This window comes from Populus trichocarpa, chromosome 12 (genome assembly GCF_000002775.5).
Source record: "Populus trichocarpa isolate Nisqually-1 chromosome 12, P.trichocarpa_v4.1, whole genome shotgun sequence".
NCBI classification, from domain to species: Eukaryota; Viridiplantae; Streptophyta; class Magnoliopsida; order Malpighiales; family Salicaceae; genus Populus; species Populus trichocarpa.
Genome location: NC_037296.2, coordinates 12,237,082 through 12,255,202, shown reverse-complemented (window position 1 = coordinate 12,255,202; position 18,121 = coordinate 12,237,082). Strand labels below are relative to the sequence as shown.

The window sequence follows — 18,121 nt, the reverse complement described above, 5'->3', positions numbered from 1 at the left end:
TGATGATGTTCTTTAACATCAGTAGCTTATAATAGAATCAACATTTTCGGCTAAAAAGTCCATCAATGGTTTCTCTTCAAATAACCATCAATGACACCGACAAGGAACTTTGCATTTCACTTAAGTCGTTCGTTCAAACACTATGCAATAAACTAGTTTTTATGCAGAAGTTAAAGTGAACCTGTATAAATCCTTCCAGCTTCCAGGAAGTCATCTTGTTGATCAAGATACATATTGCAACTCCTTTTCAGTCATGTGAGAAACCCAACATACATGACTTCCAAAGGTGCTTCCAAAGCCTAGAATCTACAGTGAGCTTCCTAATGAAGCAACTTCAAATTACTAACTTGGTAATTTGGGTAAAAACAAGTTGGGGTGGTATTAAATTTATCTTGGAAGGCTACTATGCGGAGGAATTGTTTCATTCATGAGATGCAGCTACAACTTCCTCAAAGCCAGGACAATCAGACATCAAATCGCATGTTACAAATTGTTTGAAATCACTTGATGTTGTGATCAAACAGGGAATGCCATTGTGAATATGAAAAAACAATCAAACTTGCTTGTACCCAAAATTTCCTTCAATAGAGACAATGTCCATAATGCTAAACATATCAAGATATGCAAGACATGCTCTCTTGTACAATATCTCTATAGATTTACTAATTTATGCTAAACCAGAAACTTTCTTGCTACTTAGCTCTAGAAATCTACAGTTAATGTATATCCGAGTGTCACAAAGAAAGAAAATGTCAAGACAGACATCATCTCACAAACGCATCTCCACTTAGTTCTTAATTCCCAGGCATCACTTTTCATGATAATGAGTTCTGAATGAACTTCAGACAGAATAAGGACCCTGCCATGTAGATATGTCTGCAATAAGCTCTCGTAACTGATCTATGAGAAGCTTGACATATGTGTTCTTCTTTGCAAGTTCCTATGATAAAAAAATTCAAGATTAGAGCTAATTTTTGCAAATATAAGGAAAATGAACAAACACACAAACTTTGAAGAAACTTAGAAGACATTTTAACTATGTCGCATAAAATTGCTCTTTTTTAGCAATCCAAAGAGCAGATACAGTTGCAAATAACTCTGAAACAATAAACTATATAACATATACAAATTGATTAACCAACACGAATTCAAAATTCATAGAAAATTACCTTTCTTAGGTTGGAGGCTCGCTCTTCCAACTTCTCAATCTCAGCTTGATCTGCCGGAGAACTGGTTTCAAAAGGTTTTGCCTATTTTGGAAAATGAAAAAAAAAAAAAAACTCAATTAGCTTCGTCACCAGTTTCCAAAGACAAAATTTTACCCCAATTGGAAGCCCTAGACATTTCCAGTTAGCCCAAAACATTCAATTGGCTAGAATACTAACTTATCAAGTATTGAAACTTAAACATTACTAACAGCAATATCTTCTTGACTCCCATATTATTATATACCTCAGATTAAAGCAACGTTCCAACAGCAGAAAGAAGAATAATTCTAAAAATTTGTGAAAAACTTGCTCCTGATCATTCAACTAATTAAGCAATATTCCAATCACAGACACAAAGTGCCTCGAAATTCAACACTCCATAAAAATCTTCCGTTATAAATCAGCTACTATCTAATCTCAGAAAGCCTCATACATTTAGCATAAAAATTGCCCCTTTTAATCAAGCACAATTTATACCCAAACAAGAAAATTCACAATGTAAAAGAAAAAAAAACTAGGGTTAGGGTTTTTCAAAAAAAATAAACCTTGTGAGAATTAGGAATTGCCGCAAGAACATCACGAAGAGCAGCAACCGAGTTCTTGTACCGGAACCGAGCTTCATCAAGAGCCCCATTACCCACCCCGCCGCCACCATTCAATTCAAGAGTGGAATCAGAGACAGCAGCATTGGCATCACCGTTTTGGGCATTGCTAGAAGTGATAGGGGAAGTGACAGTACTTGTAGAGGTGGAGGTGGTGGACCATAAAGTGGGGTTGCAAAGTTCATCATTCATAGAAGAGAGGATCTGGTAAGCAGCTTGGATTGTTTCTTCCAAGTGTTTTTGGCCTTCTATGGCTAGCTCTTGTGTTGTTTTTGAGTGTTGTGGTGTTACTGGTGATATGGGATTTGAATTGCCTTCCATTTTCTCTCTTTCTTTGGATTGTTTTTATCTCTGCTTGTTTGAGTAAAAATTTGTCAAGTGGGATTTTTTTTTCTTTCCTTTTCCCTTTTTGTATCTGGATTTTCTTAGAAACCAAACATGGGATTGGGAAATTTTGTGTTTCGGAACAGAAACAATATATAAATATTAGTTTATAAGAGTAAGAGGGTAAACTACATCTGAGCCATCAAACTATTTTATAGATTTTACTTGAGTCTCAAATATGCTAGAAGTTTTCAATGGATATATGATTTGCATTGCGGTGTTTTTATAAAAGTATTTTTTATTAAAAATATATTAAAATAATTTTTAATATTAGTATATTAAAATTATTAAAAGATATCATTTTAATATTTTTTCACATAAAAAAATAATATAAAATACTGGTTAAATCGCAAAAACTAACATATTAATTGCATGTGTTTGCTTCATGTTGACATCACTTGTGGCTATAGTATTTTAAAGTCACAATCAATAGATTAATATAATTAATAAATTATTTTGTTGTTATATTGCATCTTACATATCATTTTCGAATACAAAATTATTAATTATCTTTTTATATGCATGCACACGTAAGATAATAATAATAATAATAATAATAATAATAATAATAATATTATTATTATTATTAGGTGTGCTGAAAGTTAAAAATAATAATTTATTTTTTCTTCTCTCTTTTGGTTTTTATTTTTACTTTTTTTAGTAATTATGAAATATCTTTATTATCCAATTATCAAATTGGATGATAAACATAATATTCCACAAACATTCTTAAGAATAAAAAGGAAAAATATACAATTGTATCATTTAATGAATTTGGAATTATATGAAAATATTTTGAACTCCTGATCTGATATTGAGAAAATAAAAGAAATAGGGATCGATGTGAAATATTGAAGAGATTGTGTGGGTGTCAAAATAAAATTTACTAAAAAAAATAAAAAAAGGGAATGAACAATGACGAAAGAAAATCGGAAAAACGTCGACAGCAGGGTTCGAACCTGCGCGGGCGAAGCCCAACAGATTTCAAGTCTGTCTCCTTAACCACTCGGACATATCGACGCTTGTTGGTTAATTCTTCGTTCAATAAACTAAATAATAATACTTAACATGGAAAATGCCATTGCTTGACCATGTCCTCCTTCCGCATCCCTCAACCTCCAAAATCACAGACTTTACTTCTCAAAATCTTACTCCAAAACCCATTCTCTTCACCAATCTCCTCTCCTTAGAGCTGTAACCTTAAACTCTCCATTTTCCTCCTTGGCTATCGCTTCTCTTAACTCTCAGCCTCCCCTTCTCTTTCCCACAACCCATTTTCTCAATGCAAGAACCTGCAGATTGGACTATAAAATGGGTATTTTAATGAAATTTCATTTTTCTCTCTCTTTATCTCCCCTACTTTATAGTGCTAGATGTGTTTGGTTTGTATGTCTTTGTTGTTTTGACTTCGTGCAATGTTCTGTTCTTGCAGGAGAATCAGGCCTTGCCCGTCTACAAACCCAGGTTGTGTTCAACAAATCCGCAATCTTCATCATTTGCATTCCCATGGAGGATTCCAGAGAATGTAATCCAGGTTTTAAAGAATTCTCTGCATTGTGGCTAAATGTACCGCTTCAGTGTAGTTTATACTTGCTTTGGTTGTTAATTTTGTGCAGAAGTTGCAGGAAGCAATCCTGAAAATGTAGAAAAATGCCAAGATTCAAGTCATTGAAGATACCCCAAATGGCAATCAACACCATATATGTGCAACCATAGTAATTATGTAACAAAATTTGAAAGACTTTGAACACCATGAACGATTGCTTTACACTAGGAGAAAGAAGAGGATACGAGACATACAAAAACAAGTTTAGGCCTTTAATATACTTCATTATGAAAATTAGATGTGAATGTGAATGTGAATGTGAGAATAGGTACATTGATTGATGCTCATTTTAATTTATACAAGTAATTTCTTTGGTCTTTCAAGCCAATATTTACAAGCTGAGGTTGATTGAGGGTTTGACCGCGATGTGCTTTAGTTTTTGGTAGAAGGAGATGTAGTTGCTAATAGATCTATGGCTACAAAAGTAACCTATGTATACCCTTTCACAACAGCCTTGGGGGATTCAGAAGGACAGGAAGAAAGAGTGTAGAAAATCTTGGACGAATTAGGCTGGTATGTTCGAAGTTTTTATTCCATGGATTAGATTTATATTATATTGCCTGGCCAACAAGATGATTAAATTTAGTCCTTGTTTTGAGTTAGCTTCATCAGTTAGTGGATGTTCTCAAGGATATCAGTGGAAAATCTTATCTGGTATTCACTGGTCCTGTCTGATTGTTCTTTAATAGAACAGCAGAAGAATTCGAATTCATCAACTATTTTTTAGACTTGTTTAAGCACTTGATTTTAAGAATTTTTATGGAGATTCTGTGTTATGATCATATAGACTATCTTAAATCATGATGGATAACATTTCGGACCAACATTTACAAATGTAAATGCTGAATCGCGTTGATTTTTGATGGTCCCGATAAAAAATGCCTTCTGAAGTTGACAATTTAAATTAGATGTTAGATAAGATGACCAGGTGAATAGGAAAGATATCTAAGATGACATATCAGAGGTTCAGAACATGCACACATCTTGCCTGCACGTTTCTAGCTGAAAGGGGGAAAAGAAGAAGAGAAAACAGCCCTGCCGCCGCTGTCGAGTGTTAAATCAAAAGAACCTCTGTTTAGCATTGATTGGAAATTAGACTTACACTTCCCAGGTGAAAGAAAAAAGTGGATGATGTGAAGCAAAAGCTGAAAAATCATTTGGAATACACTTGCAATTACAAGCCACTACGCAGAATGGAGGTAAGATAACTTGTGTAGAATGGATATGTAAATGGTGAGGTCATTTCTTGCTAGAAAGAACACATGACAACTAAAGTTCAGTCACAATGGATGGGATTTAACTCCAAACTTGGAGAAGTTCATTTCTTGCTTGAATTCTCGTAAAGCATGTCCATTTTCATGTGTGAATTACACAGATATTGTGTTTGACCCTGAGTGGGTTTTCATGACAGCCTTGTATTGCATAACACGAGTGTTCTACGGGTGTTTTGTGTTGTGATAATAGTCACGGTTTAAAAAAACATTTAAGATGGAATTTAATATCTAAAATTAATGAAAAGCAAGTATTTATGAATAAAAAGCAAGTTATTTTAATTTCTACAAAATTAAAGCCTGAAGCACAATTATCCGTGGAAACAATGCAAAAAACAGAAATTATTTGATTAATTAAATAATTTTTTAGTTTTTTCTTTGTGATTGAACAAAAAAACAGAAGTTCCTGCAATACCGAATGGTGGCTAAAGTTTGTGTTTCTAATAATGGGTTGGCTCAACGAAGAGTTTGCTGCTGCTTGTGTTCCATTGGAGTATTAACTTGCTTCATAATTTCTGACTTCCCTGTAGGTTTGGTTCCATATTTTATTTTGATGCATCACTTCAAAGTTCAATCAGGTAGGAAATGAATGGCTAGACTTGATTAATCACTAAATTGGTTTAATTAATATGTTTGAATACGATCAAGGTGGAACTGTAGCTCAACTGGGTCACCATCAGAAGCAAAAGCTTCACTGTCACATGATGTATCTTCTTTGATTCGGAAGCTAGACGTTTCTTCCTTTCTGCAAGGTGGGTCGATTGTCACTGTCACCTTTAGTTTGATTTTTCTCATTAAAATGATAGTGAGGCTTGAATGAACAAGCTATATACGTAAAATGCTGTCACCAAATCTTAAGTCTTGACCTAAAATCTCATAAATTTCTAGTGCATTATCATTCAAAAAAAAAATCAGCAGAAATGAGGAGGATAAAATAGTGCATTTCAAACTAAAGTGGACGGCTTCTTGTTTGTCCTTGAGATGAAGTTGTTGTCTAAGAGGACAAAGGGATGCCCTCCATCAGCTGGCATGTGAAAGCCAAGGCTCCAAATTGATCTGAGCTGCCCATGTTTTAATCGATCTCAACCACACCAAGCCTGTCCTTTTCCTTTACTGTCAACCTCCCTTTCTGCAAGAAACTCCTCTATGGTCTTTTTCAAGAACAATTATTATAACAAAATTTAAAAGAGATTGTTTCACTGTGCATGAAACTACTATTTTACCTTTGGGTGGCAAAATTAGTAGGCTTTGTTTTAGGAGGAGGAATGTTATTTTTATAGGATTCATTAATCATTACAAGAAAAAAAAAACGAGGTTAAATGGTTTTTTTTTATTATACAATATAATTATTTTATTGCTCTTTATTAAAAAAAAACATTAAACGTTGATCAATGAACTTTTTATCTTTGGTTTCAATTTTACAACAGTTAAATTATATCATTAACCTTGAAATTTAAAAAGCTTTGCCTTATTACTTAAAGGGTTCTTTTATCTTTGGTTATTTAATAGTTATTGAATGACATTAATGGTAATAAAATAATTTTGTAAATTAAAAAAAAAATAATAAAGTTGGAGACACGTGAACAATGTTCACAAGTTTCAAATAGCATGTGCGTCTCCGTCCGGTCGTTAAAACCTTGCTTCTAGGGCAGCGGCGAAAATATCTCAACATCCTTACCATGAATAAGCAAGCAGTGTGTGTAGCATAATGGTGGTCGATTTGGCACGTGTGGAGTTTTGTTTTTTTTCTTTTTTTTTCCTTTCTTCTACTTGATTTTCATGTTGGCCTTCAAAAAATTAAAATAAACCCCTGAAATTTGTTATCTTTAAAATTTCATCCTTATTTTTTTTATTGTAATTTTTTATTTAGAATAATTTATGAAATTAAGGATTTCTTTCAATTTCATTATTGTTCTCTTAAGTGCAATTTTTTGTATTTACAATAATTTATTAATTTAAGGATTTTTTTTTTAATTTCATCCCCAATAGATATTTTTATTTGTCAGATTTGGCTCTCATTCTTTTTATTACTATTTGTTTTATTTTAGATAGTTTTTGCAATTTGTTTTTGTAATTTTATCATTTTACAATTTTTTCCCTATCAAATCTAATCTTTTTTTTATTGTATTTTTTTTACCTTGCAAGATTTTTTTAGAATGGTTTTTTTATGATTATTTCATCCTCCAACAATTAATGAGTCGGGTGTTCATTTTCTTAGTTGAATCCAAGTCTAGAATTTAATGGTTTAAGAAATTAACTCTGGTTTATGAAATTGACACGGATTTCCTTGATTTTTTCCTTTTAAAATTTTTTTTCCATCCTCCAGCATTTTGCTATTTTTTATTCACTTCTATAGGATTTTTTTATCATTTTGAAAATAACATGGGTTGCCTCTATTTTTTTTTTATCTTTGTTAAATTTAGTTTTTCTAAAAGAATTTTGTTTTTAAATTAAATTGGATTAATTTATTTCTTCCTTTAACATTTAATTTTTCAGGTGTTGAGTTGAGATTGAGAATTTAATGGATTGTGGGTTTGAGAGTTTAATCTGGTTTTACAAAATTCTCTCGGACTTGCTTGGTTTTTTTCTCTTTTTTTTAAGCTTTTTTTTTTTTTTGCCACTTCAGCCTCCAACATTCTTTTTATTCATTTTCTATGGGATTTATCTTTCTTTTTTAAATAACAAGGGTTGCCTCGAGTTTTGTTTTTTAATGTTTGTTAAATTTAGCTTCTTTAAAAGGAATTTTTTTAATTAAATCAAATTTATTTATTTCATCCTCCAACATTTAATTTTATGGGTGTTGAGCTTCTTAGTTTAGCATGGGTCTACAGTTTAACGGGTTACAGGTTTGAGAGATTAACACGAGTTTACAAAGTTCATCCAGGCTTGCTTGGTATTTTCTTTTTTTTTTCTTAAGTTCAACTGTTTTGGGTTTCATCCACCAACATTTTGTTATTTTTGTTTTTTTGCCTTCTATAGATTTCTTTGTGATTTTGAAATTAACAAGAGTTAACTCATAATTTATTTTTTGACCTTTGTTGAATCTAGCTTTTTTAAAAGAAGTTTTATCTTTTAATTAAATTAAATTAATTGCTTGAAAATAAGCATGAAATGCTCGATTTATGATGTTTTATTTTTCTTTGCTTTATAGATCATTGCTCTAACAACACATGCCACCTCTTTTAGTTATCAAATTCTTATATTTTTTTATTTTTTTATGGGTAAAAAATCAGATAAATTTATCTTTTTTTATCGAGTAAGATTAAAATTTCTTCACTAGAAAAGCTTTATACATGATAAAAGTTAATTTTTTTATTATCTAAAAATTAACTAAACAACTTAATAAAAATATTATCTTGTTTCGTCCATCTTTATCCGACGTGCCATACACTTGGAATTAATGAACAGGACGGACTCAAACTCAAGCCATTTCTTTTTTATCTATTCTGTTTTAGAATTCAAAAATATCACAGAACTAAATATCTGTATTGAAGTGATTGGTTCCACACAACTTAATGCAGATAATTAATCCTGCTGTGTCGTCGTTTTCACACAGAATTGACGAGAGGTGCAGGACCTACACCTGAGTTCTCAAAGACATTGGAAAGGTATACGTGGATCTAGTTATCCTCTTACATTATTTTTTTCTAGTAATTATTATTTGATCTATTATTTTTAGTGAAATAACTAGCTATACAAACCAGATAATGTTTTTACAAAAAGAATAAATATACATGTTTTTTTAACATGCTTTTTAATATAAAATTTTTAATACTAAACCGAAAAACTTATGTATACATTTCATTAAATAAATCAAAAATTATTTATGTCAATAAAAAAATAAAATAAAATTTCTAAAAATAGCTAAAGATTAAATTAAAAAAATCAAGAGAAAGTAAATAAATATATTCGATCTTGCACTACAAACCATGTCTCTAGTTGTGTATAATAACTTTGTTTATAAAAATCAATTTCTTACTTAATCATACTCAATTTTATATAGTAACTTTATTTTTTAAAACTAATATTTTATTTAATCAAACGAGAATGCATAGGAAAGCGATTAAAGAAAAGAAAAGAAAAAACATTAAATTCTCACAACAACAATACATTCCTCGCATGGATGAGTAAAAAAAAAACTGAAAAACTGATTAAACAAAAAAAAACTGAAAAAACCGATTAAACCGATTAGAATTTTGAAAAAACCAACCGGTTCTGTTTGGTTTCAGTTTTATAAGTTTGAAACCGAAAAAATCAAGTCAAACCGGTTTGAACCGGTTTTTATTCTAAAAAACCAAACCAAACTAAACTGAAACTAATCGGTTTGAATCGATTTTGGTTTTTTAAAAAAAAAATTAATTTGATTGCTTTTTTTAATAAAAATCAAACTGAATAAAAATTAATCACCTCTAATTTCTATAATTTCTAGTGATAGCTATCTTTTCAAAACACGATCATACAGTATCATTCTTTAAAAAAAAAAAAAAAAAAGAACATACAGCATGATTCTTTTCCTTGATAAAACAATCCAAATTAATTTATCTAAGATGATGTTTCCTGTCGGTAGCTGCCAAAAAACAAATTATTGGCTCAACTTCCTATTACAATAAAAAAAGGTTTCCCAAGTATCTGGATCACGCTTTATTTATAAACACACGTCCTCCTCCATCTGGTCCACTCATGACGTCACCGCTCGCCGCCCTCCAATCATGAAAGGAGGTGTTTTGAGACGGCGTACCGCTTATTATAATATTCTTGTCGTCCGTATAATTTTCTTGTTGTGTAGTTGTAGACTTGTAGTATATAACTAGCAGCAAGATAATTATTTTGACTTTTGAAATACAATTTCAAAACCTCCAAATTTAATACTGGTGGGTGGCTGATGACTGTAACAAACGTTTAAGACTTTGAATTTTGATTTCTTTTTTCCCCGTATTTGAAAGGAAACAAAAACAACAACTATAATAACAATAAAAAAAAATAAAAAAAAAAGAGCCAAAAGGAAAGTTTAGTAAAATCCTCTGTTTTGTTATTTTCCTAGCAAGTGGTTCATTGTTCATGCTATGCCGGGGCGAACCAAGTTTTTTCTATCATAAAAATGATATTAAAAAAATAAAAATATTTTTAAAAAAACAAAAAAAACTTGTAAACTATGCCATATTGATTCAAATAAATTCAATAAACTCGATTAATCTAATAACATAATTATAAAAAAAAACTAACAATAATTAAAATAAACCTAAAAAATGGCGACAATGGCTATTCAGAAAAAATAAATGCTTGTCAATATAATAAAAATACATCCTTTAAAATATTCTTAAAATGTCACAAAGATTTCATTTATTAACAAAGAAAAAATTTAATGAGAACATGATAACCTTATAAAGAGGTAAGAAAAATCAGAAGCTCAATTACCAACAAATTAAACGCTCAATGACGAATTGAAAATAAAAACCAATTTTTGTTTTAAAAAAAGAGACTTGACAAATTCGTGACCTGGTTGTAAAGTCGGGATAACCCTATATAAAAAAATTGAATAAAAAAATGGAGGTCAACACTTAAGCAAATTAAATAATAAAAGGTGAAAAAAAATTAAAAACAAAATCCAAGTTAACCCGGGTTAGCTTGACTAACCCGGGACCGGGGATATGAGAATATGATAACTCTATTGGAATGATAAAATTAAAAAAAAAACATTAATTAAAAAAAAGAATCAAAGTCAAAACAAGCTAATATTTGAAATCTGTGACCTGATCATAAGACCAGGTTACCTTGTAGAAAGCAAGCCTAAAAAATCACGAAGAAAAATTCTCAATCATTCTAAATTAAAAATAAAATAAATAGCAATCAAAAGAGTGAGGATCAAATCTAGTACAAAAATTAAATGAAATAAAATAATGTAGGATGAAATTGAAAAAAACAGTGATAAAAAATAGCAATAAAAAGAATGCATGCCAAATATGATAGAAAAAAATTTGAAAAGGGATGAAATTGAAAAACAAATATTACAATTCCATGAACTATTTCAAAACAAACAAACAGTAATGAAAAGAATAAGGAACAAGTTTGAATGAAAAATAAATTGAAGGCATGCTTTGAAAAAATACAGGGCCTGACATAGAAATCGAGGGGTAGAAATAAAAGAAGACAAAAAGAAAGAAAAAAGTATGTCAATTCCAAACTAGAGGTTTTTGGCTACACGCTCCATCCTGAATGGAGGGGTCAACAAGAGAAATTGAATGACACCATAAAGCCACTATTAGACCATCATAGGATGCGTCACATGCTGACCAATGGTGTGGACGTCACCCGCACCTGCCTTGCACGTGTCGTATAATTTTTCATTTAAAAAGTATTTTATATTTATATAAAAAAAAGCCATAGATATAAAAAAGACATAAAAAACCAATCATGACAAATCTATAATCAAGGTAATCATGGTTGAGTCAGCCTGAGATATTTTGCTAAACTCACGATTCAGATCATGAAATTAGAATAATTCGATAAAAAAATAAAAAGAATTATAAATCATTTAAAAAAACCCTTGTTAACCTTTTAAACCTGTGTTCTAGATCATTAGACGTGAAATACCCAATCTGAACAAATTATGAAGTCCAATTCCTAATCAATAAAAAAATTGAAAGATGAAATTGCAAAAAGAATTTTAATTTTACAAAATAATTTAAACATAAATTAAAATAATGAGAATTAAAATTAAAATACAAAAGAAATTTTATATTTGATTGAATTGTGAAATTGAAAAGAAAAACTAATTTAGTAAAAGGACAAAAAAATAAATAAAAGGAATGAGGGTCAAAATTGACATAAAAATAAAAACAATGTTTTGGTTGAACGGCAAAATTGAAAAGAATAATAACTTTTACAAAAAAGCCAAGAAAAAAATAAAAATCAAAACAATAAGGACCAAATTGAAAAATATAATACCGTCAATTTTAATTGAAGAATGATATTAAAAACTAATAAAACATTTACAAAAGGGTCAAGGCAAGAAAAATTAGAAATCCAACGAATGAGGATCAAATTGGAGAATATAATATTAAGAATGATAAAATTGAAAATAAATAAAACTTCTACAAAAAAGCCAATACCAAAAATTAAAAATCAAAAGAACAAGGACTGAAGTTGAAATACTAGCAACTAAGTTGGTTAAGTTGTAATTTTCAGAGAAAAAGAGAGAAAACAAGAGGGAAAAGGAAAGGTCCGCCAATGACAAATCAAACTACCACGGGATACACGCGCAATATAATCAGGAATATGACGCAACAAAGCTTCAAATGACATGGTGAAATGGCATTTTTAGAAGCCGAGAAGAGTCGCATGATCCACTCGAAGAGCATAGGCACCCCCCACACGCCTCCAAGTGCGCCACATGCGCAAGTTTTTTTTTGTTTTATTTAGGCAAATACCAAAGTGCCTCTTAGTTAACTTTATAATTAAAAAAAATCATCGTGAAAAGACCAAAAAGCCTTTAGATTTCAGGTTTAATTTTTTTTTATTTTAGTATTATCGTGTATTTTATTTTAGTATTATTTTTTATATTTGATTAAATATCACATTGCTCCTCAGCTTAAATTATAAGAGTGAAAAAACATAAGCCCTATCGAACTATATTCATTCGCCTATCTATATGTCTGTGTTCTCAAGGTGTAATTGGAACATACTAAAACACAACAAACAAACAAAATACCAGAGAAATGGTCAATGCAAATACGAAGCAGGCATAGATTTATTTCTTATCAAATGGATTAAAAAAATCCACGAAGTAGGCATAGATCTGTTGCCCTACTTATAGCCAATGTCACATTTATTTCTTAGTCAGTCCCTGTTTTGGCACTTAATGCAAATACGAGAGAAATGAGAGAGAATAGTATTTTTTATTCCCCGATTAGAAAGAGAAGAGAATAAAAAAAAAAATCATCATTCAAGTTATTTTTTATAAAAATTTTTTTATAATTAAATATAATTTTTTTTAAAAAAATTATTGAACTTGATTGAATCCATAATCTAGAGTACATGTTTGACTAGTTAAGCCACAACATCTGAGGTTTTTTTTTTAATATTGATTTTTTTAATTAATATATTTTTTAAATAATTTTTAAATTTATGTTTCAATTCAATTAATATCTCTTCTTTATGAATTTTTTTCTTCTTATTTAATTTTTTTTGGATAGAAATTTGTTTTTAATAGTGTTGTGTGTATTTAGTTTTTGAAAAAATTATTCTTATTTATCTATAATTGTTTTCAATATTTTATATAGATGAACTTTATTTTTTAATATTAAAATATTTATTTTTATATAATATTTTTAATATGTGCAGCTTTATATTTTTTTTATTCATTCAATTTAATGTATGAGTCTATTTCTATTTTCGCTTGATTAAATAAAAAAATAATTTTAATAAATAAAATCAGCAAGTATAACTAGATAAATATCCTATTTTTCAAGATTATATATCTTAATTTATATATGTCTCTTGATTTTTTTAATTTTAATTTTAGTTATTATTAATGATTTTTTCTATTTTTATTAATATATATAATTTTTAATTTATTTCATTATACGTATACATAAGATTTTAATTTATATAATTTTTTATATATAAAAATATTTTGAAAAAATCAATATATATATAGTTTTTATATAAAAAAATATCTAACTTGCGCGGCGTAACACTGTTAAAATAGCTGGTGAATGTTTACATCAAAGTGTTCACATATATTTTAATGATTTTTTGTTTTAAAAAAAATGGTGATATTTTTATGACCAGGAAGTCATTCCCACACGCCTCTGTATTTATATCTTGAAGTTTAGAGCATCCTTTTCCACTTGCTTCCATGTCCAAGCAAACAAAAAAAATAGGAAAGTAATTGTCCAAGTTATACAGCCACTACTGATCTTATACACACAAAGTTAATGTCTTTTCAAGATTAAGAATCAACCACTACTTATCTCATAACCAATACCTTCAAGATCATTCTTTTTACCATTGACAAGCCTTGTTAATCCTCCTCTTTTGGGGATGACGAAGCAACGTTTGCATGACAGATTCAAGGCCTTTTTTAATGACAGATGGCTGGTTTTTGTGTGTGCAATGTGGATTCAGTCATGTGCTGGGATTGGATACTTGTTTGGGAGTATATCACCAGTGATCAAGAGCACCATGGGGTACAACCAGAGGCAGGTGGCTATACTTGGTGTGGCTAAGGACCTGGGTGATAGTATTGGATTTGTGCCTGGCAGTTTATGTGAGATTTTTCCTATTTGGGCTATTAGTCTTATTGGAGTTGTGCAAAACTTTGTCGGGTATGGCTTGGTTTGGCTTATTGTTGCGCAGAAAGTGCCTGCTTTGCCTCTCTGGGTGGTGAGTTCAATCATTTGTTTCTATCACTTAATTTGTGTTCTGAATATGTACTTAATATATAAATAGAAAATCTTTCCATCATTTGAATTTTTCATACGATTGTCTGTATTTTGAGTCTAGAGTTTCTTAAAAATCTGATTATTGGATGTCTGAATTGGCTGCCTGTGGTTAGATTTTGATTGTGCAGTGTTGATCCCTTTTGGCTTTTGAGAAAAGTGTGCTCTCTCTCTCTTGGGATTTTGGACGATCTTGATTTTTGTTAGGTTCACAGTGATGATGGTGATGGTGATGGTGATGTTGATGATCTAGCTACAAGCCTACAATATTAAGCTTACTGTTTGTGCCTTCAATAGAGATATATGATATATCTCCATGAATTAGTCAGAATATCTGCAGAACTGCTGGTTTATTGGATCAATTCTATAGCATTATAGAAATGTCAACCACGTCTCACAGTTCAAAGCTTCGAGTCCGTTTGATTGTCAATTTGGTTTATGGGTAAAAGGTTAAAAAGAAATGAAATCGAGATCTTACTCAGATGGGATTTCAAGAGATACACATCCCTCTTTTTCAACTGGGTCCCATTCCAATCCAAAAAAGTTGTCTCGCCCGAATTCAGATTTAGGTCATAGTTTTGCCAGTTGATCTAAATGCTATCATTTCCTATCAGAACCCAGTTGATCTAAATTCTATCATCTCCTATCAGAACCATAACAAGGTTGGGATTTTTCTAGTATTATTTGTTTGTTACACTTTCACGACTCAGTTTTGCCTCCCCTTCAAATTTCTTATCTACCTTTTGACTTCTTGTCATTTTTCGTGATATAAACTCAAGTAAGAATCAAATTGTTTGTGCTTTAAACTTGGAGGTCATGTATGGTGATCTGATTGTGTATTTTACTGTGCAACTTATACTCCAAGCTTGGTTTTGCCCTGACAAGCTGCACTCTAAAAAGTAGTGGAAAACACCAAAGTAGAGGGATTTTAGTGATTTTACTCTACGCCTGAGTATTCTTGAGTATTCTTGAAGTTTCAAAGTGATTTTAGTTTGCAATTAAATTGACAGAATAAGCCAGCCATTTTCTCTTTCAATGTTTTTCCCTACAATGACCAAGAGAGGTTCCTCATTTTTCATTGAGAAAAGAAAGGAAGCACTTGATGAACAGATCTGCTGGTGTGAATTCTTCTCTGAATTCTTCTGTTTTTACCTCCCTGAGGAGAAGTTAGATGTATGCTGAAGATAGTCAGGACATAGCATTATGTCTTTTTCGCAGCTAGGAAGTACCCTTTGATTATGAATCACATACGGACATCATAAATCTGAAATGTTGAGTTAATGTGGTTTTTTTTTTCATTTAATTTTATTTGAGAATAGATTTGCAATTTTGTTAATTATCACATGCTCATAAATATTAACAAAACTCTTCTCTGCAGCTCTGTGTTGCTATATTTGTGGGGACAAATGGTGAGACTTACTTCAATACAGTAGCTCTAGTATCATGTGTGCAGAACTTCCCCAAAAACCGGGGACCTGTTGTTGGGATACTGAAGGGATTTGCCGGGTTGAGTGGTGCAATTCTGACTCAGATTTATGCTATGATCAATTCCCCTAATGAAGCATCGCTGATTTTCATGATTGCAGTTGGGCCATCCATGGTTGTAATTGCTATAATGTTCGTTGTGAGACCTGTAAGAGGTCACAGACAAGCTAGGTCATCTGATAATTCAAGCTTCTTATTTACCTACAGTGTTTGCCTCGTTCTAGCAGCTTATTTATTGGGAGTCTTGATAGTCGAGGATCTAGTTAATCTGAATCAAACTTTGCTCACAGTACTTGTTGCTGTTCTGATCATTCTTGTATTGCTTCCTATCACAATTCCTGTTCTATTGGCTTTCTACTCGGAACCAAGACATCCAGTGGAGGAGAACCTTCTTCCTGAGACAGATAAACAAGAGTCCAGTAAATCTGAGCTGCAAATAGGTGGAAGTTTCATTCTAAGTGAGATGGAAGATGAGAAGCCTTCAGAAATGGACTTACTTCAACCAACAGAAAGACATAGACGAATTGCTCATTTGCAAGCTAAACTTTTTCAAGCAGCTGCGGAAGGAGCAGTGAGGATCAAGAGAAGAAAAGGTCCACGCCGAGGAGAGGATTTCACATTAATGCAGGCATTAAGAAAGGCAGATTTTTTGCTCATGTTTTTCTCCCTTGTACTGGCTTCTGGTTCGGGTTTGACGGTTATTGATAATCTGGGACAGATTTGTCAATCTCTGGGGTATAATGATACAAGTATCTTTGTTTCTATGATTAGCATTTGGAACTTTCTTGGCCGTGTTGGTGGTGGTTACTTCTCAGAAGCTATCATTAGGTGAAAAGTAGTTTCACCTGATAGAACTATTCAAAATCACAAATTCAGTAATTTTCTTTAAACTAATTCCTCTCATATTCCTAATCCTATTTTTCCGTCCTTGCTGTTTTTCCAGAAAATATGCCTACCCAAGGCCAGTGGCCATGGCTGTGGTTCAGGTTGTCATGGCAGTTGCTCTCTTCTACTATGCTATGGGCTGGCCTGGAGAAATTTATGTTTTAAGCATTTTTATAGGGCTTGGTTATGGTGCCCATTGGGCAATTGTTCCTGCCTCTGCCTCTGAGCTTTTTGGCTTAAAGAGTTTTGGTGCACTGTATAATTTTCTTACACTTTCAAGCCCTGCTGGTTCTCTTATATTCTCTGGTGTCATTGCCAGTGGTATATATGACCACTTTGCAAGGAAACAAGCTGGCCTCCAACAGCTAAATTCTGGATCATTGCCTGCTACACATCTTGAGGAGGAGAAATCGCTTACTTGTGTCGGCCTCGAATGTTATTCTCTCACTTGTGGGATCATGTCAGGTCTTTGCATTATTGCAGTGATCCTGAGTTTGATTGTGGTTCGTCGGACTAAGAGTGTGTATGCTCAGCTCTATGGAAATACTCTTGTTTGAGTTGCAAGAGAAACAACTATAAAGCGCTTTTCATTAGCATATGGTTTTCACCACTACTTGTATGCCAGGGAACCTGCTGAGCAAAGAAAGGCAGAACATGAATCTATCACCATTGTTACACCAGAAAGCGTGGAGCCGCACACAGTAAAGTCTTTGTTTGAATTATCCCAAATACATGTCTTCGTTGAATTATTCTGAACATGATTAAACTCCTTGCTTTTTTTGGACATATTTTATGAGTGGTTGATTCGTCCAACCAGTTTCTTCCAGGATCTGCAGGATATTTCATTAATCTGCAGGCAGCATCATGCTTTGTATTCATTTTGTAAGTTAGGTGATTAATTATATGCTTGTTGAAATCAAAACAGAATTCTTACTTGATAAATATATTCCATCTATTCCTCTTCTTTTATGTTCGAGTTTCTTTCTGGTATTAATTTTCAATGGCATGTAGCTGTGGAACTATACAGGTGATTCTGATGAAATCTACAGATCGTCTGATTTTTTGTCTTCTGAAACTAGAAAGATGCCTTTTGCTTTAGGCCTGCAGGCTGCAGTCCAGGTGAACATTCGGGGTTATTTATTTATTTATTTAAGCCCACTATTCTGTTAATGACTCCTGTTCCCTTGATCTATCATCGTCTTGTAATCCTTCATAAAGAAAATTCATAGCACTAATGGAA

General features: G+C 31.6%; 2 protein-coding genes, 1 long non-coding RNA gene and 1 other non-coding gene across 5 annotated transcripts; 2 read left to right on the top strand and 2 right to left on the bottom strand.

Annotated features, from left to right (window-relative positions):
* Positions 1-563: 563 nt before the first annotated feature.
* LOC7454564 (mediator of RNA polymerase II transcription subunit 30) lies at positions 564-2,346 on the bottom strand. The gene is made up of 3 exons (XM_002318098.4): positions 1,754-2,346; positions 1,170-1,250; positions 564-940 (listed from the first exon to the last, which is right to left on the bottom strand). Exons 1-3 carry the CDS (start codon positions 2,129-2,131, stop codon positions 842-844), a joined length of 558 nt encoding a protein of 185 aa, XP_002318134.1. The 5' UTR covers positions 2,132-2,346; the 3' UTR covers positions 564-841.
* A 786-nt stretch (positions 2,347-3,132) lies between these two features.
* Positions 3,133-3,214, bottom strand: TRNAS-UGA (transfer RNA serine (anticodon UGA)). The gene has a single exon. It is a non-coding gene; the product is annotated as a tRNA-Ser (tRNA).
* A 103-nt stretch (positions 3,215-3,317) lies between these two features.
* LOC112323619 (uncharacterized) lies at positions 3,318-4,351 on the top strand. Of its 2 annotated transcripts, none has more exons than XR_002977068.2 (3): positions 3,318-3,509; positions 3,627-3,719; positions 3,811-4,351. It is a non-coding gene; the product is annotated as an uncharacterized LOC112323619 (long non-coding RNA). The 2 variants fall into 2 exon arrangements; XR_002977069.2 differs by having other exon boundaries at positions 3,627-3,728.
* A 9,533-nt stretch (positions 4,352-13,884) lies between these two features.
* LOC7454562 (protein NUCLEAR FUSION DEFECTIVE 4) lies at positions 13,885-17,850 on the top strand. The gene is made up of 3 exons (XM_002318699.4): positions 13,885-14,455; positions 15,890-16,824; positions 16,940-17,850. Exons 1-3 carry the CDS (start codon positions 14,114-14,116, stop codon positions 17,436-17,438), a joined length of 1,776 nt encoding a protein of 591 aa, XP_002318735.1. The 5' UTR covers positions 13,885-14,113; the 3' UTR covers positions 17,439-17,850.
* Positions 17,851-18,121: the final 271 nt, after the last annotated feature.